Source organism: Phaseolus vulgaris, chromosome 3 (assembly GCF_051622355.1).
Source record: "Phaseolus vulgaris cultivar YP4 chromosome 3, ASM5162235v1, whole genome shotgun sequence".
Taxonomy (NCBI): domain Eukaryota; kingdom Viridiplantae; phylum Streptophyta; class Magnoliopsida; order Fabales; family Fabaceae; genus Phaseolus; species Phaseolus vulgaris.
In genome coordinates, this window is record NC_143500.1 from 31,677,457 (window position 1) to 31,704,068 (window position 26,612).

The 26,612-nt window shown below is 31.8% G+C and overlaps 1 protein-coding gene across 1 annotated transcript; it reads left to right on the top strand.

The window, feature by feature from the left end:
- Positions 1-14,345: 14,345 nt before the first annotated feature.
- LOC137807029 (uncharacterized) lies at positions 14,346-16,563 on the top strand. The gene is made up of 3 exons (XM_068607445.1): positions 14,346-15,013; positions 15,390-15,533; positions 15,723-16,563. The coding sequence occupies exons 1-3, from the start codon at positions 14,469-14,471 to the stop codon at positions 16,228-16,230; spliced, it is 1,197 nt and encodes a 398-aa protein (XP_068463546.1). The 5' UTR covers positions 14,346-14,468; the 3' UTR covers positions 16,231-16,563.
- The last annotated feature ends 10,049 nt before the right edge of the window (positions 16,564-26,612 follow it).

A 26,612-nucleotide genomic window follows, 5' to 3' on the forward strand; every position in this document is an offset into this window, starting at 1 on the left:
AATTTTTCTTTGATATCAGAATTAATGGTGTATTAGGATTTTGAGTTAAAGATAATATTAATTTGGTATGGGAATTTAGCTCACACTTCCTTGATGTTAAATATTCTCAAATAATCTCTCTCAAAAAAATCCATCATAAACAAATTTAAGTACATAAAATGACCTATGCAAAGAAGTTCCCCTTATTATGACTATTATGAGTTGAAGTGGCTCTCTATTGAATAACTGATACTTTTATTGAGTTGCCATGATTTTCTCGTAAAGTGTAGTTTCTCTTTATATAAAAAAAAAGGTTTGTTTTCGTCTATGGAAATTTATATGTAGATTTTATTTCATAAATCATTTATGGAATGCTATTTATTGTTGGAATGTTCATTTATTTTAGGATGTTTTGAAATAAATAACTAAAACAAGTAGTTTTGTATTTATGTGATTTGTTAGTTGTTCATTTGCCTTCCACGGTTGATTTTTAATTTATTTTCGATGAAACCTGTGTTGTTTGTTGATTATGAAATTCATACATTTTTAATTCCCAGCTGAGAAGTGGGATACATAAAATAGAATGAATTGTTTTAAATACCTCTTTTGTTAATTTTTTTTTTTTATTTATCAGCAGTTTTGTACTTTGTAGTGTTACAACTTAAACATAATTGGTTACATTATTAAAATAATAAATTGTGAATATAATTAAAGGTGTTGCTTTTCTTTTGTATTTAGGGGAAGAAAACATTGAAAAGGTTGACGATTGGCATTAGGCACATACAAGCGATTTCAAATAATGTTTTGTTTGGGATTATCCTATATAGCGACATTTTGGGCGGTATCTCGTACAAACCGCGGTCAAGCACCGCAAACAGAACTTTAAATCCTATGTCGGTTGTTCACATGATGTATAATCCAACAAACAAACATGTACACACAATCAACAAACCACGCGCCGCCCAAATCCACGGCGTTGCTACCTTCGCGGCCTCCACCAACTACCAACTACCAACATCTCAAACAAATACCGTTAACATTAATTCCTAATCCTTCATTATTTAAAGACCACACTAATATATGTGCTTTTATTTTTTAATACCAAACTAAAAGTCTTATATTCTTATTAGCATTCATATATTATTAGATGCTTATATATTTATTTTAAAGAATAGATGTGAAAATAAATTTTGTATTTTAATACGATAAATATTAACTAACTTCATATAAATTAGTGCATGAGTTTGCAAAACATTGATACTGTAGTCACTAAAATTAGAAAATGTGAAATAAATCCCTAAAATGTGATAATTGTTATTTTAGTTTCTGTATAACTTACTATTATATTAACTCTTGATATCATTCTAGTTTTTAAGGTTAAATTAATGAAATTTAAAGCTATAAACAAGCCACCACTCTGTTCTCTTTTAAACATGTCTTCATAAAAATTTGTTAGAAATATGTAACACTACGCCAACTAAGTAAATGTGTATATCATGGTCGACGTGGTTTTTGTTGTATAATTAAAATGAAGTCGTGTATGAGAATTTATTGGAAAAGTAAACAAGATTGTATTTTAAGAAACTAAATTAAAAAATAAAATTATTTTATAAATTAGTATATTTTGCGAGAAGATAAAAGAATGTTGGATAATAAATACACGCTTTCTTATCTTATATTATCCCAACAAAACAAATTCCAACACTACTTTTGTGAAGATGGAATTAAAAAATTTAAAGAAAGAAAAGGAATGGAAATAAAAGAGATTGAAAAGATATAGAATTAGGAAAAAAAGAAGAGGAAAAGAAGAAAAATACAAACAGGTAAGGTTAAAAAACTGAAAAGTAAAAGAATTCAAAAGAAAAATATTACTTTAACAATTTCATAGTTAAAAGTATCAATTTAACCTTTCAAAATTTCTCTATATTTCTATATAAGTTCATATTTAATAAAAATTTGTTTTCTATTTTATTTTTAACAGTTGTAATAAGTAAAAATTAAATTGATAGTAAATATAAGTTGTCTATTAAAAAAAGACCATAAAAAAAGCATATGGATTGTGAAGAGTGTGTTTGAAGCAATAATAGAATATACCAAAACCTAGTAAAGTGCATTTCCTTTCGATCTGTTCCACTCAATTTCACCCGTCCGTCAAACACGTATATAATCTCATGCTGCCACGTGTACTTCCACTGCACTCGGATCCACACTTATATTGTAACAAAATCTTTTATTTACTTTTCATGCCTTTTAAATCAAAATAATGTACTTTTCAGAAAGGACTTGCAAAAGAAATAAAAAAAACTATTTGTTTTTACAAATTGAAATAAGTACATGATGAGTATTTTAACAGCAAGAAACTATTTATTTACTCTATTATACATCATTAAATATGGTGATATCATTTCTTACACTGAATATAATGAAATTAAATAATAATCATTCACCTAACTGAGAGGCCCATTAAAGTTTTGAAGAGCATTTATGATTCCCAACATTGCTCCTCTGTTATAGGAAAAACATATCAAAATGGAGAGGGAAAAGTAAAAAACTAATATTAATATTCATATATCTTACTATTATTAATTAAAAATATACACATATTTAATTAAAAATCATTGAATCACATGTTCACAAATTTGGCATAAACTTGAGTACTTATATAAATGGAGCTAGTTTTAATGAGGAAAGGGTGATGTGGAAATGACGTCATGGAAAGCACGTGACGAAGCTTCTATGAGACCAAGACGGTCTTAACAAGTCACAACTCATAACGATGTTGTACGCGTTTCATGTTAATGTGTTTTTCCTATATAACAACTTTTATGCTATGTGTAGAGTAGGGTTAAAAAAAGTGATGTTATTCGAATATAAAGAAAATCAATAGGTTTGAGTAGAAAATAATATGAGAATTTAAAATGGATTGGATTCATATGATGAGAAAATATTATAAAAATTAAAGATTAATAAAATGTCTTTGGATTATTCTTTAGTAATGTATGTAAATTGTATTTGAATAATGATTAATTAATATGAAATAAAGAGATTTATACTTTATTATTTATTTATTTTGTTAAATTTTATTTCTCTTTAATAAAAAGTTAAATCAAGTTTGGATGAAAAATATTCATATTGCCGTGTTTCTAAAAGTTGGAAACATAATTAAAATTTTATTAATAATATAAAAAATAATAATATTTGAAAATATAATGAAACCTAAAATTATAGATTTAGATATATATTAATTTTATCAGATTGTTAATGAATATAAATACTAAAAGAAAATTTGTAAAATTACTAATACCTATATATCTTTCAAAATTATTTACATTAGTTATATAGATAGATAAACATTTGAATCTTAAACTCACCGATGAAAACTTTTTAATTTGACGTCTTGATTTGATGTGAACAGTTAGGATCTCAATTTGCTCAATTTTTTTATAGTTGATTATATTTATATGCAACAATATTACTACACCCACCTAAAAACATTATTCAAACATAATGTAGTTGTGTTTTTTTCTCACCATTTCTACTCAAATAAGATCCAAACGTATTAGTAAATCATATAATCCGAACTAAGTGTTTTTCATTTTTTACTTGGTACTTTGGAATTGAAGTAACTGTTTTTTGGACTTTTTTTTTTTACTACTTGCTGAATTTAAGCTTCTAACGTAAGCGTCATCTGAACGAAGACTCCTCACATGAATTCCTTTATATTTAATAATTTTTTTCTGACAGTTAAAAATATTCGTTCTTTGACTGAGTCCAACGTTTGATTCAAAATTAATTTAATTTATAGGACACTATAGATCTTGCTGCTTCTTTCCATCTCATCTCATAGAATGAAGTTTGACTAAGAAAGGGTCTTTGCTCTTACTTTTAAATCTATTTCCCAAAATATTTTTTCACTATTCAAACATTATTATATCTTCAAATTTAATTTTAAAATAAGAATTTTAAAAACGAGTGTTCTTCATCTTCTTTCTTCTCCTTTTTCAAATGTTCAAGAGGATACACATTTTTAAATTTAAGCAGAATTCGGAAAACAAAAGATATTTTTAAAACAACACAACAGAAATAAATAAACAGAAAGTGAGATTTGTAATATATGATATAAAGCATGATTATGATTTGAATTTTGAGTGATCAATGATGATTACTATCTTTCCCCATTATTGACTTTTAACCTCCCTTCAAACACCAGAAAATTTATGACTCTATATTCACATAAAATATATTAATCACTGTATTAACTTTAATCCCTATATTTTTGTAAAAGTTACAATTGTGGTTTCTAATTTTAGTTTTTTAACTTTTTAACTAGTTGTTATCTTTACTGAAGTTTATTGTTATTTTGATCTTAAATTTTAATAATTTGTAAATTTTTAAATTTAAAAGCATATTGGATCATTATCCAATTATATTTTGTAACAATTTAAGTAATTTATATTTTTTCAATAATGTAAGAAAGTCACAAAATTTTATATTTCTCTCAATTTCCCTATATAATATCCAAAATGACAAAAAATTGCGGATAATTGAAAAGAAAAACTGTCACTAATCTTTAAAAACTAAGAATCAAATTTGTGTGGAAAATATTAATAACTAAAATTACGAATAATAAAAAATTAATGAACTAAGATGATGTCAAAAAGAATATAGAGATCAAAACCGCAGATTTAAAAAAATATAAAGTTAAAAATTATAATTAAGCATGAAATCTCTTTTTCTTTCCCATGAGATACAAAACTACAAGTGTGGTTGGTTTTTCTCCATTCAGATATAGATGACTAAAGTGAACTGCAAATTAAATTTAGCTATAATATCATATCTAAGTTTATATAAAAAAAACTTAAATATTTTAATAGTCATTTTAAAAACCACTTAGAAAAATTTAACTTTACATCGACCTAAATAAATAGCCTTTGATCATAAATATAAGAAAAACGAAATTACAAAAATTTGAACAAATCATAAATTTTAGAAAATTATTTAAAACAATTAAATAATCTTATCTACCTTCCATTAATTTCTGTTTTGTCATAAAACACATATACGCGTGTTTCAAGTGACGTAAATCACCAATTCTCATATGAACAAATATCTATATTATATAAAATAAAATACGTATACTTTTTTATTCACAAATATTTTGTTTATTAAAAGATGTAAAGGATATTAGGTAGATGAATTACGATAAAAAAAATTAAATATATTTTTTTATCTTTAATATAACATCAAATTGATTTTCGTTTTCAGTTCAAACTTTAGATTATCCAGATATCTAAAGTATGAAAATAATTGAAATTAACCATTTTCTATGTGAAATGATTGTTAGTTTTTTTAAAATTGGTATTTTTATTCAAAATTTGTTGTTGTTTTGATTGAAGACCCATGTCTACTATATCTATTTTCAATGGGTTGATTAAGTGAACTTCAAACTAAATCAACCTCATGTACAAAATGAATCATTTTCATACTACAAACACGTGCATGAATGCAAAAAGACCCATTTACGATAATAGATTCACAGTGCTTTTACTACAAAACGATGTCCATAAAAATGCGGTGACATTTTCGAAATTAAAGCGAGTTTAAAACGACGACTATGAGTTCAAGCGTCGTTTTAGACCAAAGCGTTTGGTCTACAAAGGCGGCTATGAGTGGTAGTCGCCGTTTTAGAGTAAGCGCTTTGGTCTAAAATTGCGCTTTGACTCATAGCCACCATTTTTTACCAAACGTTTTGGTCTAAAATGGTGGATTTACCTCAGAGTCGCCGTTTTACACTCATTTTATTACCTTAATTCATAGTGCGCGACTTACGCTTTCGTATTTTATTTGTCTTCTCGTGCTTTGTCTTCCTTCTTTGCTCCGTTGTCTCGCTGCTTCTTCTTCATCTTCGAACTCTTTGTCATTGTGTAAGTTTCTTTCATTCACTCGTTATTACTTATTTGTTTCTCTTATTCGTTTTTGTCCTCCATTGTTGGTGAAGGTTTTCACTGCCTACTATTTCATTATCTTCCACCATCGCTGTCTTCATTGGTTGCTTTTTGTGTCTCCATTGGTTCTTCGCCGCTGCTAGCCATCGTCGTCGCTATCGTTCGCCGCTGGTGCTCTTCACCACCACCGTTGTTGAGTTTAGGACACCATGTGTGCTGAGATTACGGAGGGTATAAAATGAAGACTTTTACCATAGTCGCCGTTTTAGACTGAATGTAACACGACAGCTAAATAGTCGTCTTCTTTGCTTGAAGAGAATATATTACGCGCTAAAATGATCACCGTTTTTCACCTTTTCTGCACCAGTGCTGGATGGTCTAAATTTTGGACAGGAAACAAAAATCAATTCTATGTTATAATACAGGAACGAAAAATATATTTAATTCTAAAAAAATTTATAAAAAATTTATGTTAATTACTTTCGATAATAGAAGTATTGTTGACACTATTGTGATTAACTCCAATTGAAGCTCTAGTTTCTCTGGTTCAATTGGAGAGCAATAATTCAATTTCTCCTACTCCGTCACACTTGTCTTTCTTCTGACCACAATAGAGTATGTAGAAAACTTCAATTCTTCGATTCTTATTCATCTTTTATAATCTTTCCATGGATCTAAGGGTTTTTGTTAAATTTGAACAAGTAGCGGTTTCATAATTTCGGAAATTACTTTAATTTGTTCATATTTTTAATACTAGATTTTTTTTACTTATGTGTTTTGGATCAATTGCTTACTTTAATTGAATTAGTGTTGAAAAACATTCGTTCATAATTAAATTGATTAAGTTTACCTTATCTTTTATAAATGTTCATATTTGATAACGTTGAAACCGTAATCTTTTTCTCTTTCTAACACACACCAATAAGCCTGCTATTAATATTTTCAACTCTTTCTTTAACCACATTTTATTTTATCAACATTTCACTAGTGCAAATAACGCATATTGCATTGGTTCGTTCTAAGAGACATATTACACCGGTTCTGCCACCGATCTAGATCTCATCGATGTAAAATGTTCATCACATGTTACATCGATTGTAAAAACAACCAATGTAAAGAGCCAAAATTTGACTAAAATAATTCAAAAAAATAGCTCTCAGAAGAGACATATTACATTGGTTGTAAGTCCTTACTGGTGTAATATGTACACTAAATATGTGACTATGTGATAGAGATAAAATAAGAGAGGATTTTACTAATGGAGGAAGAGGCCATCCACCCAAACATTTAAAGTTCTTACTTCTAGTCTTCTCAAAAATTAAAGAAGAATTAAAATAAAGAGAGGACCAAGCCCAAGCCCAAGCCACTCCAATCAAAGAATCACTAGAAGCATGGCTAGATCATTGGGAAGAGATTGACAAATGAAATCTGTCTTTGTAATATCTCTTGTATTAAATTATAAATAGGATAGGATAGCCTTAGGAAAGTGCCTAAAAAGGAAAACAAAAGAAACTATGCATGTAAAGGCATTTTTAGTCACTAGTTACTTAGAAATAGCTAGAAAGGTCACCATTTGGCCTAGTTAGGTGCCCTTTTGTTCATAGAAGGAACTAGAAGGAGTCTTTCCTTCCTTCCTTACCTAGAGGGACGGTCATCTCTCACCTTATAAAAGGAGAGCCTTGCCTCATTGTAAAAAGTTGAAATTGAAAGTAATGAAATGCTAGTGAATTTTAGAGAAAGTTGTGAGCCTTGACTCTTCTTCTCTCTTTAGTCTCATCTTGTGAGCTCTTGGGACTCTCAAGTGGCGACACCACCACTCATCTTGGAGCAAACCACCCTCCAAGTGGCGTGAAGATCCTCCCTTGGTCTACAACCACATAAGTCACTCTTTCCATCTTCCGTTTCTTCCATTTTTGTGTTTCTTGCTTGTGTTTCCTATTCCATTCGGTGCAATCTGTTCTTTGCGGTTTTCCCTTTCATTTTCTGCACTTTATTTCTCCTTTAATCAGTGCAGTTTGGTTGTTTTGTTATTGTTCTTGGTTCGTCCATTTTCGGTATCCAATTACATGTGATAATCTTGTTGTTTTCAAATTCCTTTCCATGGGTTTTGTTGCTTAGCTCATTTCAATCGGTAGAACCTTTGTATGTTGCGTTAATTTTTTGTTCTTGAACTGTTCTTAAGTAGTTCTTGGGGTTTACTTGCTGTTTTAGAGTTACCCATTCATTCTATAATCATTTCTTGCACTACAAGTCATAAATCTTGCATTTTGAGTATGAACCTTTGTTTTGTTGTTTTTGAAACTCTTTCAATTGCCTTTTAGAACTTGATCCTATTCTTGAAAGTATCTTGAATACTATGAAACCAATGTCAACTCATCCCAAAATAATCAAAGGTTCAAATGAAATCATATCACTATGGAGAACATATTACACCGGTTATGGGTCCTAACCAATATAATATGTACTCTGGAGCATATATTAAACCGGTTAGGACCCACAACCGGTGTAATATGTTACATTTTACATAGGTTATTCACATAACCGATATAATATGTGACATTTTTTTATAAAAATATTAAAATATGATTTTTCCAACCTGTAATTGTTAAAACAAACAACAATTGCAGCCAGATCAATTTCTATATTCATAAATATAAAAACATGCTATTGAAACTAATCAAAATAATATAATTAAAACTAATGAAAGTGTACATATATGTAGAAAGTTACAAATCATGACATGTTTTGATTCCTAATATGTAGAAAATATTTGGACCATTCTTGACAAATTTGTTCAAGACTTTGTATGCTTAGTGACTTGGCGGGAACAGACTTATCAACAACGGCAACATGACGACAATGACAACAACATGGCGACAACAATAGCGAACGACACAACAACGACAATGGTGGCAGCGAAAGGACCCCTTCGGTGTTGATGTTGTGACAATGAATGCGAAGTACAAGCAATGCGACGACAATAGCAGGGCAGGCAATAGTGGCAACAATGATGGAGACAACATGAGGCAGAGAGCAACTCAAAGGCACGAAAATTTAGTTTAAGAGCGAAATGAGCAGTGAGAGCGCGACACAAGAAAATAGGGTAAATAAATATATTACAACGGTTATGAGTAATAACTGGTGTAATATAACTATATTTTTTTTATAATTTTTTTAACTCTAAAATTACATCGGTTGGATGGACCAACCGGTGTAATATGTCATGTTCCAACTTTTAAATTTTTTTAAAACTTTTGTTTCTCATAAATGAAATATTACATCGGTTGGTCCATCCAACTGTTGTAATATGTCATGCTTTTTTTTTACACTAAGCATATTATATTACACTGGTTGGATGGACCAACCAATGTAATATATTACTTTTGGACGAGAAAATCTTACTTAAAAAAAACTATATCGCTTTATTATAAGTTTCTGAATTAAGAACACAATAATGTATAAAAAGATTTTAGTTCATTCTCCTATTTGAAATTAGATTTTTTTGAAGAGTAAGGCATTATTAGATAAAGAAAACTAACATTTATTTAAATTAAATTATGAAAATAGAGAATAAATAGTAGAAAAAATAATTGTAAATTAAATTAGAATTATAATAATTTTATGTTGTGGAGAATATCTGATTCTATATTTAGATGAAAATTTGTCTTGTGTGTGAAATTGTGAGTTGATGATTAAGGCTTTGTTTGGATGACGGTGTGAGGGGAAAGAGAAGGAAAAGATGTGAAAGAGAGTGGAAAAATAGGTTGTTTGAATGTATAGAAAGAGAAAGGAAAGTTAGGTTGTTTGAATGTATGAAAAGTGAGTACATTTGAGTAGAAAGATTGTAGATGATATGATTGATTTGACTAAAATGTAAAAGAATAATTAATTGTGTTATTTATTAATTGACGGAAATACTCCTATCATGAAATTGGAAAGAATTTCAATTAAAATAAAAATAAATATTCATATTAACGTAGTTTGCAAGCTTATTTAATACAAACAATACCATATAATCGATTATTCTTGAATACATAATCGATTAAGACCTACATGTTAATTGGTTAAGTGTACAAGTTTATTTTATTAAGGAAATTGCCTAACCGATTACAAGGATATGCATAATTGATTAGAGTAAAGGGAGTAATTGATTATGAACTCAAATGTAATCAATTAAACAAGTGTTCTTAATCGGTTATGACCACATGTTCCAGCCTTCACCAAATTCATGAAAAATATGCATCCACGTTCAATTTTAAATTTCAATTCAGACAAAAGTTGGAATTGATGTTTGAGTTATGATTGTTGTTGAATATATTTGTTATTGAAATATAGATGTTTTAACTTTCATTTAAAATTGAAAATCTTATGATTTATTTTATGGGATGAATTATTGTTATTTTAATATTATTTTCTTCATAATCCTCTTGAATTGAAATTTTTGCAATAGGATTAGAGTGATGAATACGAAAATTCAATATAAATTTCACTCAACAACGCTAATTTCACCTGGCAAAATAAATAAAAAATGCAAAATATCCTAAATTTCCCTCAGCGTAATTTTTGTTGTCTAGGAAATTTAGATAGAATACTTGCTCTAAGAAATACTTAGAGGACTTCCTTTAAAAAAATACTTGATTTAATGGTTTAGTTCTATTAAGGAGTTGTGTTGTGATATGTTTTAAATTATTTTATATGAATATGCTTATAAATATTATCTTCTATAAGAGGATACGGTAGAGTTATTGATTAAAATAATTTGTTTATGATGTGATACGAAAAGTTAGTAATTACCTACTAGATATAATCGAGTTCATGATGTAAATATAAGTATTAAATTGAAAGATTTTGTGAAACATATTTAAATTATACTTATAACACTAGTAGTATAAATGAAGGTATCTAGAAATTATTCGCATTCAATTATGTAAAAGTCATTTATAGTAAGTAATTGAGTTGTAGTAAATAATAGTTATTAAATATTTATATATCTAGAAATTATTTTATTTTAGTACCGATAATTGAGCAGTTATTACAATATCAATATCATTCTGTCAATCACTTAACAAATGTATAAAATGTATGAATTGAAAAAAAGGTAAAACTATATAATTTCGAAAATAATAACAGTTAAATTATAAAACATGTCTTTAAACTAAAATAATATATTCAGATAACTTTTCTTTTAAATTTCTTCAACCGACATAAAAATAATCCTTAATAATAATAATAATTTATAGTTCATTAAATTTATACAATCTTAGATCATCCTAAATTACTTATTTTTGCCACATCGCACAAATATCTAGATGCGATCGCAGTGATGTAAACGCCATAGATTTTTCGATGCCATTTTCATTAATTACTTATTTTGATTCTGAAATTCGTTAAATATTTTGTGTGTGTAATTAGCAGCTGTGACACGAATATGTATGTACACCTGTATTTTTTAAATGATTAATTAATTGTAACTATTTTTTCTAAATATATTGGATTGATAGTTTGTAACTGTTTTTTTTAGAAAGAATAAAATGAAGTATTTAAGAGATGTTTTAATCTGTATAAAAAGTAAAATTTGAAAATTATTTATTTTAATAATTATTAAAAAATATACAGTCGATTACCGCTTAACTTATTATATAATCTTACAATTAGAACCTATAATTACAGTGCTTATGGTTAACCAAATTTACTAATTACATCATTTTCCTACTAAGATGTTAACAATTCAAGATCACTGAAATGATGTATTATAAAAAACCTTATATGTATGTTGATTGTCGTAACTATGAATACAAATAATATCAGAGAGCTTTTTTAAATATTTTTTTCATATATTTATTGTCTTAAATGAAAAGAAAAATGGATAAATAAGAAACTATATAACTATTTTATTAAAATAAAAATATTCTACATTTTTTTACAAAATAATCTTAAAAAATATATAGATGAACAAAGGAATAATTAATATTTTTAAGATATTAGTTAAGAAAAATAACCATTTTTTGAGTGCATACTCTCGTAATTTTCAATTTATTGAATAGAAAGTTCATTTTCCGTTAAATCTTAATTAGTCTCTTAAAAACTTTAGTTAGCTGAATCCATAGAATAAATAATTTTTTTTAGAGTAATAAGATTTCTTTTTCTTCAATAAACATTTCTTTTATTTTAACTTTAACCTTTTTTCTATTCAAGTCCTCAATAATGGCCCCACAATTCTCTTTACATTCTCACATTTAAAGCAGCATTTTATTCCTTCAAGATTTCCCATACCATTTTCTCACCACAAAATTAAACACAGTGCAAATAAATGAAATGTGTTCATAAAATGAGCCTTTTTTGGAGGATCTAACATCTTATGTTTGTAGACAAAGAAGGTAATATATAATTGAATTAATTATAATCCAAAACTTGTAATAAAAGTAATTTTTCAAAAGCCTTTTAGGTGTATTAACCACCAATACTTATATTAGCAAATATTAAAACTAGAAAGCACTTCATCTACCCAATCTATATTCATAAGTAAATTCATATTTACGAAATAAGAAAAAAAATGAATAGAATTAGATAAAATTTATCCAGTTAATTTTATTGATGGCTAGTGATTCATCCATTATTTTTCAAAATTCAACTTATAATCACATTAATAGTTAACAAATCAAAATGAATTCAACATTTTGTTTCATGATAACGTCTTTATTAAAAAATTAGAAAGTTTTCAAAAATATATTTTAATTTTTTTTACAAAACTTATTCTTTTAAAATTGTTTTAAAAATATATTTAACTTCTAAAATAAATTATTTCATAGATGAATTAAATATCCATTAATGAAGAAAAATTTAACGGGTGAATTGAATATTTATCAATAGACGATTAAAGAATGAAACTTTCAATAAGTCAAAATCTATTAATAATTTTTTATCTGATTCATTATAAAATATATATAAAAAAATATCAATCAGTTTGTCACCCTAATAAATATGCACACTTAAATTTATTTCTGTCAAATTAGAGATAGCTTTCATTAAATGATTATCTAACTATAACTATTCTTTGCACAATTCATGGTGTGAGAAAAATAGTTAAGGAGAGCTATCAATACAATATTGAGAAAGTTTTCAAAAATATATTAATTTTTTTTCCCCAACACAGCTTTCTTTAATTTAAAGCCATTAAACCAAGACTAATCATAATGTGACTGTGGCTTTTGAATTTTTGACAGAATTGGAATAGAACATTATACTCATATGTTACATAACAATAAATTTTCTTTAACTATTCTTTTAAAAATTGGTTTAATATTAAAATTAATTCATTTAAGCCATTTAATTGAAATTTGGAAGCGGTGGTCTATGAAGACATAAGAATTATCTGTCACACATTCAGACACAAAGCAACATTTTAAATGAATATTATAAATATGTTTTTTTGTATTTTTATATTTTTCTGCGAAATTAATATTATTTCTAGTTCAAATTGTAGACTTTTTTTAATACGTGTATGAAGTAAAGAAATTATTAGAAATTATTGAAATGAGTCAATTTTTTTATATTATAAATTAATTTTTAATATAAATTAAAATACTTTAAGTTAACTTATTGTTATTATGAATATTATAATATAGTAATACAGTTCATGTTTTAAATTCATTTATTAAATAAAAAATATTAATAAACATTCATTGTAAATATTTTGAAAATTTAAAATTTAGATTAAAAAAAAATAATTTATTAGCGAAAAATACATTTAATGTGAATTGAATTATTTGATGAGATGTTAAAAGGAAAATGAGAAAAGGAAATGAAAGAGGACAGGACCATCACATGCTATCCATCAGACCCTAAACTCTTTTTACTTGCACCCCACGTGTACACTCCCCCGTTCACACTAATACCGGTTGCCAGTCAAATACACGCGTTAACTGGGACCCACCGCTGGTCCTCTTCCGCAGTAAATGCTATCGCAATCCACCGTGAGGACCAAAACCGCCACGTGTCGGTGACTCCCCAGGTGGGAAACCTCCCCCAGCCAACCTGTTCTCCAAATTCCCTACCCCCATCCCAACCCAACCAAATCAAAACTCCATTCACACACTCAATTTTTTTTCATTTTTTTTATTTAAACAAAACCCCTATTAATTCATTAATCTTTATTGTAAAATTGGATATATCTCATAATTGAAAATTGGAGATTATTTCTTTTATGATACTTGTATTTATTCAAAAGTTTCACTCTCTTAACCTCTCTCTATACATTCACTCCTGGTCAAAAAGCTTACAAACATGATCTGTAAGTATTAATTTTAGGTGAATTAACTAAAGAAGTTGTATTAATTGTGGTAAAAAAGATTGACTAAAACGTTAGAGAGCAGTGGAGAGTTTTAATATATAATAAGGCTAAAAAAGCAAAAAATAATAAATGTGGAACATAGTTTTGGGGTTTTTGAGAAATAGTTTTAAGAAAAAGAGAGAGAAAGAGGGGGAAATGAGGAATATGTGCAAAGGTTTTTGTTGATATATAGCACCTACAATAGATTAAAAGCAATGGAGGAGAAGAGAGAGAAAGAAGCGAACTCAAAGTCATCATCCACCATGGCAAATTCTGTGGCATTTTCCGACGAGATTCCCAACATGACCATGACCATGTCCTTCCCTTTCTCCCCTGCTTTCTCCACCATCTTTGACATCATGCCACCTCTTCCACCACCACCATCTTCATCTTTCTCCCACGATCCAAAAGCTCCAAACTTTGCCTTCCTCGACTTGCTCGCTGTCCCTGATTATACCCCTTCCTTATTCGACTGGCCCCAAAACACCGCCCTCACCTCACCCCCACCGCCACCACCCCCCACTCAAATCACCCACCCACTTCCCTCGCCTGCCAGCTCCAATGTCCCCGACGGAGGCTCCGAGGTCCTCAACACTCCGCCGTCTCCAAACTACTCCTCGATTTCCTCCTCCTCGAATGAGGCCGCCGCGGCCGCCGCCAACAAAGCAACTGGAAATGAAGATGAAGCTGAGGAGGATGAAACGACAACAGATGCAGCAGGCAAAGGAGAAGACCAAGATCAAGACAAGTCTAAGAATCAGTGAGTAATGATGGTGATGAAAACAATAATAATAATAATAATGATGAATGAATGAATTTCTTAATTTTACTTTGTCTTCATAAAAACATAACGGAATTAATTCTCTATGTCATTGAATGTGCTTGTGTGAAATAATAAAACGAGGATAAAGTTGGTTACAGTTGGAAAGACAGACAGGGGTGCTGAGTGGTGAGAATTGACGGAGTTTTTGTGTGTGTGTTCATTGAACTGAAAATGGGTTTTGGTTATACTGTCATTTCTTATCGATCTCATCTTCTTCTGCTTTTGATTTGTTGTGTTTGTTTGTATGATATAAAAATAAAGGCGAGAAAAGAAAGATGTTGACTATTTTGTTTTGTTGAATTTCCATGCTTAGGCTGAAGCCAAAAAAGAAGCACCAAAAGAAGCCAAGGGAACCAAGATTTGCGTTCATGACAAAGAGTGAAGTGGATCACCTCGACGATGGCTATAGGTGGCGCAAGTACGGTCAGAAAGCCGTCAAAAACAGCCCTCATCCCAGGTACACCAATATAATTAATTAATTAATATTATACATGTAGCTTTCATTTATCAAATCTTGATTTAAGTAACATTGATTTGTTCTTCTCCTCTACAATTATTTGTTCTCTCATTTATTATATATGTGGTGCTTTGGGTTGGGACTTTATAATTAAAATATTTCTTGCGGTGCACGCAAAATTAACAACAGGAGCTACTATCGTTGCACCACCGCGGCATGCGGCGTGAAGAAGCGCGTGGAGCGTTCCTCGGAGGACCCTTCGGTGGTGGTGACAACCTACGAGGGGCAACACACGCACCCTTGTCCTGCCACGTCACGGGCTAGCCTCGGGTTCTTGCACTCCGAACCAAGTGTGCTCGGACCCACCAGTGGACTCTTTATGCTGCCCCAACAACACCAACAGTTTCGTCATGACCAAGCACAAGCACAGGCACAAGCTCAAGCTCAAGTAGCAATGTTATACAACTCCACCACCACCTCATCTCCATCATCACATTTGAATGTTGTTAACTCAGCTACCTGTGTAAACAACTATGCCAATGCGTCGTCGTTGAGTGGGTTCTTTCAGTGCCAAGAGAATGAGCGAGGTTTTGCGCCATCAAGTATGAGAGGTCCTCATCAGGGTTTGTTCAATGGGCTTCTTCAGGACATTGTGCCAACGCAGATGATGAGTGAAGAGAGGGGAGATCGTGTGTAGGTGATGATCATGGTCACAGATATAGTCCTATTTCATCATAGAACTTTTGACATTAATTAGTTCATTTTAATTTTAATTATTTGCTTGTATATTAATTATATTAATATCTTCCGACTATGGTGTATTTTGCATGTAACTGAACATATGATGAAAAGTGAAAACCTCTATGGACCTCTTCGGGTGTTGTGTTCAAGAGGTTAACATAGAGAAACCTCACTTCAACTAGCTTCTGCTCATATATATGGAACATTTTGGAGGTTCTCACTTTTTGTGGTTAGACATATATATATAGAGAGAGAGGCTTTAGATATATATTCTCATTTTGCTATTCAACTTCTTCTTCTTTCCTTCTTTATATTATATTGTGTGTGTGTGTATATATATATGCATATGGCTTATTCTTTGTAACTAGATATTCGATTATGAGCTATTTTAATTGCCATCCATTTTTTTATTTATTTTATTCTATTTTTTGTTCACCTTGTTTCTGATGCCATCCGTATTGTTAGCTTCTTTAGTTCCTCCCAGTGATTAATATTATCCTTTGGTGCGAAGTGATTTTTGACGGTGGAAAAGCTAAGGTTTTTAGGGTTAGGGTTTTTCCATAATTTTGTTGAATTAGACGCATGTGGTGAAATGCTTTAGCAAGCTGCATCTTTTCCCACTCAGATACTTATGGCAGAGACTTTATGTGGGAAAGGGAAAGCCAAGAATGTAAGTTAATAAGCAATGGAGCAGGGAAGTGTACCTATGATGAGGGAAATTTAAGAAAGAAAGATGAAAACTATGTATCAGAGAGTGTTATGATGGCCCTATGACTTGACACAATGCATGAGATGAGGTATGGAAAAAGTTGCAACATTATTACTGGAGTAGTACCCTTTAGCTTTTTGTGTATGATGCCTTTTCTCATCATCTTCCCCTATAAGCTATATACAAAGATGGGCTTCAGCCATTCAATGATGATGTGTGTTTCCTGGGAGGGAAATAGCAAGAGCATGGATTGTTTCTTGTTGGTAGCAAAAGATGGATGATGTGAGATATTGGTGTGGAGAAAAGCATTTTATATATATATATATATATATATATATATATATATATATATATATATATATATATATGGTTCTCATGCTCTATATAGTTACAAGTTTTGTAGCAGTAGAAGAAGCCATTGGCCAAGCCTCTAACCCTATCCCTGCTTGGAAAATTTTCAGTGCACATGAAATGCCCCCTCAATATTCATAATCACTTAGTTATTGCCAGAAACTACGACTATTGCTCATTCCCATGAATCATCCACCTCGAATTAGATGAATTCAACCGTTAGTTTAATTACTTTCTATCACTTTCTCATTAAGGGCGATGTGATTAGATTAATTAATTATTTGAAGTTCAACCATTGATGTAAAAATTAGTTTGAAGAGTTTCTCCTATTTTAGATTACCAAAAATTTATATAATTGTTGTAGAATTTAGTTTATTACATATGTGGTTCTGATATCTGTCATAGCTTTTATTTTATTGGAATCAACATATAATTAATTATCTTCTTTGTGAAATGTAGTGTAATCAATTTATGCTGGCTTATCTAATTCTCTCTGCTGTTTCAAATTCCAATTCGTTAAGAGATTTATGGAGAGTTAAATTCCAATGATATTCAATGTTTGAAAAAATATATATAGAACTGATCGAAATTCTTTCCCAAAAAGAAAGGAAGACAGGAATATTTGTGTGGAGGCTGGGGATAGCAATGTGCTAATTGTTTGTAACCGTCCAGGAATATGATGAAGGAAAAAGATAAATCATACATCGAGATTCTTTACAAACACTGCATGAACTGGTGTATCAAGATTTTATTAAAAACACACAAGAATCTAATTTGTAAAATCACCACTTCCTTCATTTTCATCTAAATATTTTCATACCCATTGATTGGATGGATCTGGAAAGAAGCCATGATTGAGTCAAGTTCATGCATGTTAGTTTAGTTTGTTAAAGTTTAGAAAGTTTTGATCTTTCCCCTACCATTGTATTGGCTGCTTTAGGTTTTTCAATCTTCAATTCTTGATCATACCTAAAATTAAGGGGTTAATTTATGGCACTCTTTCTTTCTTATTTTCGAGAGGTTTAAAGAGAATTTAATAGAGTACTGATTTTAAATTTGGGAAGTAAAGGATTCCCTCACTCTTTTCCTTTAATTCATACTAAAAATTTAAGAGGTAGAAATACCTTAGTTAAAACATGACATATATATATATATAGTGTCAGCTGAAAAAGAAATTAAGGTTTTAAATTACAGCTGAAACTACAATTTCTTTTGTTCTATTCGAGGTTAAAACCATGGTTGCAATTATGTTTGATTGTAACATGGTTGCAATTTAAAAGCATTATTTTGTAATTGGCATGCAAGTGGTAGTATGGAGAGAAGCAGATAAGGAAGAAGAAGAGATAAAAAGAAAGCACTTTAAAAAATGTATACAGAAATTCCATGTGATGAAGCTTTACCCATTTTTCCACCATGTCGTTGGTGAATGAATATTCTCTGATTGAAGCAATGAAGAAAAATATTTTGTGATATAAAATTAAGGTCCATTTAAAGGGTGAGTTTCTTTTGGTATTACCCAACTTTCCAGCCATCAAACTTTGTGTTATGGAATTGCAAAAGGCAACAGAAAAGTCGTATCTTGTTGTAATCCAACTGTTGCAGTGGCAATTAATTTGATGCTTTATGGAAATCGAATCAATGAATGAATGAAAAGAGGTGTAGTCATTTGCATCCAACCCATATGATTCGTTCGAGGCATCTCAATTGAATCCAAACTCCAGTAATCAGAATAACTCATTCAGTATATAACACTATACAATCAACACCTGCATTTTCCATCAAAACTCTATTCTCATCATCTTCATGGCATTCCAAATCCTTAATTATATAGTGCCTCTGCATTTCAACATACCTTCTTCAAATTGAATTCCCATATATTTTCTTTATCAACGACAAAAAATTAATATATATAAGGCATACTCCAACTTTTATATAAAAGATTACGCGAAGTAGTTCAAAAAAATATTCTCCAACATATAATTTCAAAACATCCAATAAACAAGATACATAGTAGAAGTCCAAAAAATTCCCATCTACTTTATAACTTCAAAATGCTTTTTTTATTAAAGACTCAAGATTTATATTTTCATAAAAAATCAAACAAGAATCCGATCTCCTAATTATAGCTAAAGTTTAAGGTTTGACTCAAGTCATTATGATTTGAGCTCTTAGAGGAATAATTTCAACCATTTTTTAGAAATTGGAGAAACAAAGTAATGAGACATAATAATGAAATCACCAGCAAATCCTAATGAACAATTATATGTAACTAGAAGGGAGAAAACCATATGGGATAGTTACATCACACTATATATATACTAGCAAAAAAATACACATATTATTTTTTTCAGACAACGGAACTAAACAAAGTTTTTTTACTTTATATTTTAATTAAATTGACGTGTATATTTGGTTAGCTTATCTTCCATGAAACACCCATTAAGATAAGTTTCAAAAATTGGTGGAAAACTTGGGTGATTTATTCATCCCTTAACAATTTCTTTATTCCTTTCTTGTTTTGCAAGTTTAGGAATATGTCGGATAAAAGAAGTGTGTGTTAAAAATGTGGCAACCAAGGAGTTAACTTCTTAATGGAAAACTCTTATACTTTTGAAGCCTCATTGTCACTTTATCTGCTTATGATTCCGAAAGAAAGAGAGAAAAAAAGTTCCCCAAACAAGGGAGGATGGATAACCATCAGTTCCGAGAAAGAGATTAGACAAAAAGGTAGATGATTCTGAATCATTAGAATATTTTCGTGCCAATCTCCCATTGGTAGTTCGAATTATATATTAGTCTGCTAGGGAAAAAGTTGGTTATAAATCATAAATTGTATTAAGCATATTAAGAATGATTTGTGTATCATTATTCAATATTGCACATGTTTTAGGAAAGAGGAAGGAAAAAGGGGTTCAAAATTATGTTTATAGTACTTTTTTGTGCAGAAACTATGAGCTATGGGTTATTATTCTTTACTGACACTGTTTTTATACATTGTAAAAGCATTCACCATAATTTCAAGTAATGTATACATTCAAGTATCAATTAATCAAACTCTTCATTAAGAACTGCACAATTGAGAAATTGAGGAACTCTTTTGGTTTGTGCTTGTATAATGGATTGCTTAATAATTTTGCCTATATAGTTGGGCAGTTATAATAAATTCATATGTATTTTAGATGTGTTTGTAATGGGTGACTAAATGATAAGTGAGACTTTTGTTTTCTCACCAATGATCTAATGTAAGTTTTTCTAGCTCAATATGCAAACTTGATGATGAAGGCCTTTATATAAAATATATAAAATAATAAGAATTTGAAAACAAAATAACAATAGTGTATTTTGCTTTTGGGAATAGGTGCTGCCAAAGTACTGGTGTAGTTATGAGCTTTTGGGTGTGGTTATGTAGGTTAATCCACATTAAGGTTGAATTCTCTGTCTTTGTTGTATACGGGTTGGGATACCCCTGAAGTATCTCTTTAATTTAATTTATTCATTGTTGATAAAAAAAAACAGTATGAAAATTCATGCAGAGTGGTGATAGTAAAAATAAAGAAGTTAAAAAACGAGCTTGGAGAGCCTGGGATAGAAAATTTCTTTTATGAAAATGAAGACTTTTGTTTTAAAATATGTTGGAATTAATTTTTTTTTGTAATTTTCTATAATATTTTAAAAGCATATTTTTAAAATCATTAATTTAAAAATGTGTTTATAACATGTATATTTGGTCAATTTAGGAAGAAATATTGTTGAAATAAATAGTGATAATTTTATAATTAATGTCAATTACAAAATTTGTTTACAATAATTGATTTGTACATATGAGATAACTTATATTATAATGGATGTTATACACACATATGGCATCACTTACAATATTAACTAATATAATTATTAGAAAATCTTTTACTTTCATTACTTTATGTCATTAGTGTCACACATTTGTCCATTGTCACCATCTATATTTTTTTCTTTTTTGTTTACATTTCCTAAGTGAATTTCAGTCTTTGATCTTGATCTCACTTTATAGATGTCTCTCTCCGTACACACACAAATATTATATATATATATATATATATATCAATCTTGGTATTGATCTTCAAACTCAATCTAACAGTTGTCATCATGTCTCACACCTCGATTAGATAGTCTAATCATTGTTAGATGTCTAACACTCCATTAGACGATTTCATGTGTTGAACAAGATGCTTTGATCTCTCCAAATTTATGTGAAAAGCTTGAAGACCCTGTTGTTATGTGTCTGTGTGTGTTGTCTAGTAGTTTTTAACTTGTTAATTCACACCTTATATTGATTCAAGCTCACTTAACTCTTCATCTCCTTTGAAAGAAATGTTTTCTTAAAAGTTGAGAAATTTTAGTTAGTTGTTTTTCTAATCAACCAGTTGAAAAAATTGCTTCTCAAAGGTATTGAGGCTAAGGCAAGTTTTTCAACCTGTTGAATCTTTGCTTTGTTTTGTCTTTGTTGTCAAACTGAAACAACCAGTTATTTCGATAAAACAACTGGTTGTTTTTATGAAATCCTTAACAAAAGATTTATTTCAATTTGTTGTTTTTATAACAAAATTTTGTTAAGAGTTTGAATTTGTTTTTAAATGATTCCAACTGCTTTTGATTTATGATCTAATAGTTTTAACCATTGCTTAAGTCTATATAAAGGTTGTTTGATGATCTTTTCAAGAACCTAAGAAATAGAGATTATCAAAAACATTTTTCAAGAGTTCAAGAGTTTTGGATCATCACTTGTGTGTGGAATAGGACTGAGTCTTTGTACACTTCTGTTCTTCTACTTTGTATAGCCCAGGTGTATTCTATTTCTTTCACTTTGAACACTGTAATTCTGTGTATTTGGTGGAAGGAAGTTTCATAAAAGTGTTTCTGAAAAATATGTTGTCAAGGGTGGTGTGTGTTCTTGAGGGGTTCAAGATCATCACTCTTGGTGTGTGTTTTGTAATCTAGGTTTGATACATAATGAATTCTCAGTGGTTAGCCGAGGGCTGGATGTAGCTTTTGGTTAAGAGTTAACCAGTATAAACCTCTTTGTGTGAATCTCTCTTTGACACTATTTTAACCATCGCCTCTTCCCTCGTGGACTCTGATAGTTGGTCCTGGAAAATTTCCATTCACAGTCAATATGCTTTTTGTGGAACACAATAGTTGAACAACATAGTGATATGTTATCCTTGTCCTTTGGGAACTAATACAAGATTAGAGAAAGAGAGAAAAAGAGAGATTAAGAAATGAGAGGACAGGGAGGCGCTGATTCTAATCGAAATAAACAAAATAGCTCAAACGACTTCACGACTTTCTTCTTTGCAAATTTTCCGAATGGATATGGGGAGCTGGATATGGTCAGAATCTTTAAAAGATGGGCTACGGTTAAAGAGGTATTTATTTCAAGGAGAGTGAATAAATGGGGGAGGAGGTTTGGGTTCGTTAGATTTTTTGAAGTAAGGAATGTAGGGAGGTTGGAGAAGGACCTTGACCAGATTTACATAGGTAACAAGAAGCTGCACGTAAACATTCCGAAGTACAGGAGGAGTGAGCTGGAAGCCAAAGGGCTGGTGAGTGAAAACAGAGGGCTGGGGAGTGTAAACAGAGTATATCAGGGAGGAAACTCCAGGAAACCGCAAGAGGGGACAGTGATGGCTCGCGAACAAAAGAGAACTAAGGAGGTATGGAAGGTGAAGACATAGAATAAGTCCTATGCAGATGCAGTTAAGGATAACCCACAAAGGAGGTGGAAAGGGCCAGCTATCTTTTCCAAAAAAACAAGTGCTATCGTGGATGAAAAACAGCTTGGTAGGGCATTTCAGGGAAGAGTTAAACTTTGAAGAACTTGGTGAAGAGTTTGTCAAAGGAGGTATGAGCATGGTCAGAGTGAGATATATGGGGAACAACGTTGCACTTCTTACTTTGCGAGAAGGATCAAATTTGGAGGAGTTAATAGATCTTAACAAGGCTTGGTTCAAAAGTGTCTTCCAAAAAATAGAGCCTTGGTCGGAGGAGTACGCTGTGAACTACAGAGTAGTGTGGGTGCGATGCTATGGGATACCCTTAACGCTGTGGAATAAAGAATGTTTCACGAAAGTAGTCGAAGAGGTAGGGTCCCTTATATCCATTGATGAGTCCACGGTCATGTGGGAAAACTTGGAGTTCGCAAGGCTTCAAGTTCGGGTGCTTAGAAATAGCAGTGCTAGAATGGCCAAGAGCATGAAGATTAATGGACAAGTGATGGACATATTACTTGAAGAAGAACAACCCACAAGACTAGTAGGACAATGTTTGTGTCATCGGAACTACTGTGATTCTTCAGAGAGCATCTCATCTTCAGAGACTTATGTGGAGGAATCTGATGTTTCGGGGTTCATTGGTGTGGGGGAGGACGTGCATGCAGGGGAGGTCCGGCAATCGGAGGAGGAGTTGGCGGACGGAGAAGATTGGAGTGGGAATAGGACAAAAGTTCCTCTATCTAAGGTAACTGCTATGAGAGGAATTAGGATGCAGAATAAAGATTCTATGTTAATCACCAAAGAGGAAGTCAAGGGTAATGAGGAGGTAGAGGTGGCAGCTTTATGCTATCAGTCTGAGCACCTATGTGCTGCTGCACGAAATTACCTAAATGGGCATGCTGAGTTGGCTAGGTTAGTGGTGGATTTGGAGTGTAGGGATTTGCAGAGTCAGCCCACTTTGCCTCTGGGCCAACAACAGGAAAAAGAGGCCCATCTTTGCAAGGGGGGAGCCACTGGGCAGTCTCATTCACGCAACTATGCTGAACACCCTGTGGAAAGGGTGAACGAAGTCGAGGAAGAAGCTAGAGATAGCCATCTGGGAGCCTTAGATTCACAATCTGAGGTGGAAAAAGAAAGTAAAGCAAGTAAGTGGCAAGACCTTATTCAAGAGGTACGGCTGCCCATGGAGAAAGGAAGAAGATCTGGATCGACGCCACATGAAATGCCTAAAGAAGTAGAAGCAGAAGTGGGTAGTTCAAGCAAAAATCTATCAAGGAGGGGTAAGATGAAAGCGTCAAATGAGTTGGGAAACCAAAAAACCCATACTAGGCGATCTGTTAGGTTGAGTGAGAGAACACCTAACTCGAAGAGGGACATAGAAAATAGAGAAGGTATGTTCGCAACATCTGATTCTGACGGTGACACAAATCAAAGGAAGGCCCGAGAATGCAACAATATCATTAGGGAGGAGCCAGAAAACCTATGGAGCATAGGAGAACGTATTGGGCTTGCATGTCGTGGGGTAGAAGATGAGGTGGTTCAAGAATACAACTCGATGGAAGATAGAGATCTGGAGGTTAGGAAGATTACAGAGGTGGATAACCCAACAGATTTTTATGTTGATCTTTAATCTGAACATTAGAGGTCTAGGGGGAGGAACAAAAGCAAGGTATTTGAGGAGGTGTATATCGGCAGAGGGAGTGGAATTTATGTGTTTACAGGAAACAAAGTTAGTAGAAGTAACAGATGCTAGGTGCTTTTCTATATGGGGGGATAACAATATTGGTTGGGTGCATAATGGAGGGGAAAATGAAAATGGAGCTGGAGGTCTTCTTTCTATGTGGAACAAAGCAGCTTTCAAGTATGAGGGCCACTTAGTGGGGAAAGGCTATATAGCAATAATGGGACAACATGGGAAATCTGCCCAAAGATGTTGTGTGGTCAATGTGTATGCGGCCTGTACACTAAAAGATAAGAAACTTTTATGGGAGGAATTGTCCAAATGTAAAGAAGATTTACAGATTGAGGCGTGGTGTTTTTGCGGGGACTTTAATGCTATAAGAAGACGAGCTGAAAGACAAGGGGCAGATAGGGGAGACTTTACAAGTGAGATAGTGGGGTTTAATGAGTTTATTGACTCAAACATGTTACTGGAACTTCCCATTGTCGGGAAAAAATTTACATGGTTTAAGTCAAACGGAATGGCAAAGAGCAGGATTGACAGAGCACTTGTAACAGAAGGATGGCTGCACTGTTGGCCTATGTGCAAGCAGTATGTTCAACGGAGGGAAGTCTCGGATCATTGTGCTTTAATGATTAAGAGCCTGGATAAGGATTGGGGTCCAAAACCTTTTAGGTCTATTGATGTCTGGCTCTCAGAAAAAGACTTTGTTGGGATGGTGGATGAAAGGTGGAAATCATATGAGGTCCAAGGAGATGTGATAACAAGGCTCAAAGAAAAGCTTAAACTTTTAAAGGCAGATCTAAAAGTTTGGAATAAGGAGGTTTTTGGGAATTTAAACTCTATCAAGAGTTCTATTCTGCAGGAAATTGAGAGCTACGATTGCCAGGATAATAGAGGTCATGTTGATGAAAGTGAGAGGCAGGCCAGAACCGATCTAGCTAGGAGACTTTGGGAGACTGATAGAAAGATAGAATCACTCACCCGTCAAAAGGCTAGAACCAATTGGTTCAAACATGGCGACTCATGCTCAAGGTTTTTCCATTCATCTCTAAGGTGGAGAAGGCTAAGGAATGAAGTGAAAGGGGTTGAGGTTGGGGGTCTATGGTGTGAGGAGCCTAGTACAGTAAGGAGGGAAGCGAAGATTTTGTTTGAAACCAGGTTCAAAGCTACAAAGGACTTTGGGGTTAGACTTGATGGGGTGGAATTTAAAACCCTAACCACGGAAGAAAGTCTTCGTATGATAGAGGCTTTTTCTGAGGAAGAAGTCAAGGAGGCAGTATGGCAGTGTGAAGGCTCAAAAAGTCCAGGCCCAGATGGATTTAACTTCAATTTTATTAAAAAGAACTGGAAACACCTTAAGGTAGACTTTATAGCAGCTATAAAAGCCTTTCATAAAACAGGCCACATTCCCAAGGGGTGCAATGCCTCCTTCATTGCACTTGTGCCCAAAGTAAAGGATCCGAGTAAGCTTGATCAATTCAGACCCATCTCTTTAGTGGGTGCTTTATACAAAGTCATTGCTAAAGTGCTAGCAGGAAGGTTAAAGAAAGTGCTACCGTCAATTATAGATGAGAGCCAATCAACATTTATAAAGGATAGGGGACTCATAGATAGTGTTCTGCTGGCAAATGAGGTAATTGAGGATCTTAGGAGGAAGGGAAAAAGTGGCTTATGCCTTAAGGTAGATTTTGAAAAAGCCTACGATTCAGTTAGGTGGGAGTACATGTATGATATGCTTGGTAGGATGGGTTTTCACTGCACATGGATCAATTGGATTAGAGGATGTATGGAGTCAGCCACATTATCAGTGCTAGTGAATGGGAGCCCAACAGAAGAATTCAGAC

What these genes read in the sequence shown, in the direction of transcription:
- LOC137807029 (XM_068607445.1), top strand. Translation starts at nt 14,469, where the DNA reads ATGGAGGAGAAGAGAGAGAAAGAAGCGAACTCAAAGTCATCATCCACC. An exon ending in CAAGACAAGTCTAAGAATCA is followed by an intron (nt 15,014 to 15,389) that starts GTGAGTAATGAT and finishes TTCCATGCTTAG; the next exon opens with GCTGAAGCCAAAAAAGAAGC. An exon ending in AAAAACAGCCCTCATCCCAG is followed by an intron (nt 15,534 to 15,722) that starts GTACACCAATAT and finishes AATTAACAACAG; the next exon opens with GAGCTACTATCGTTGCACCA.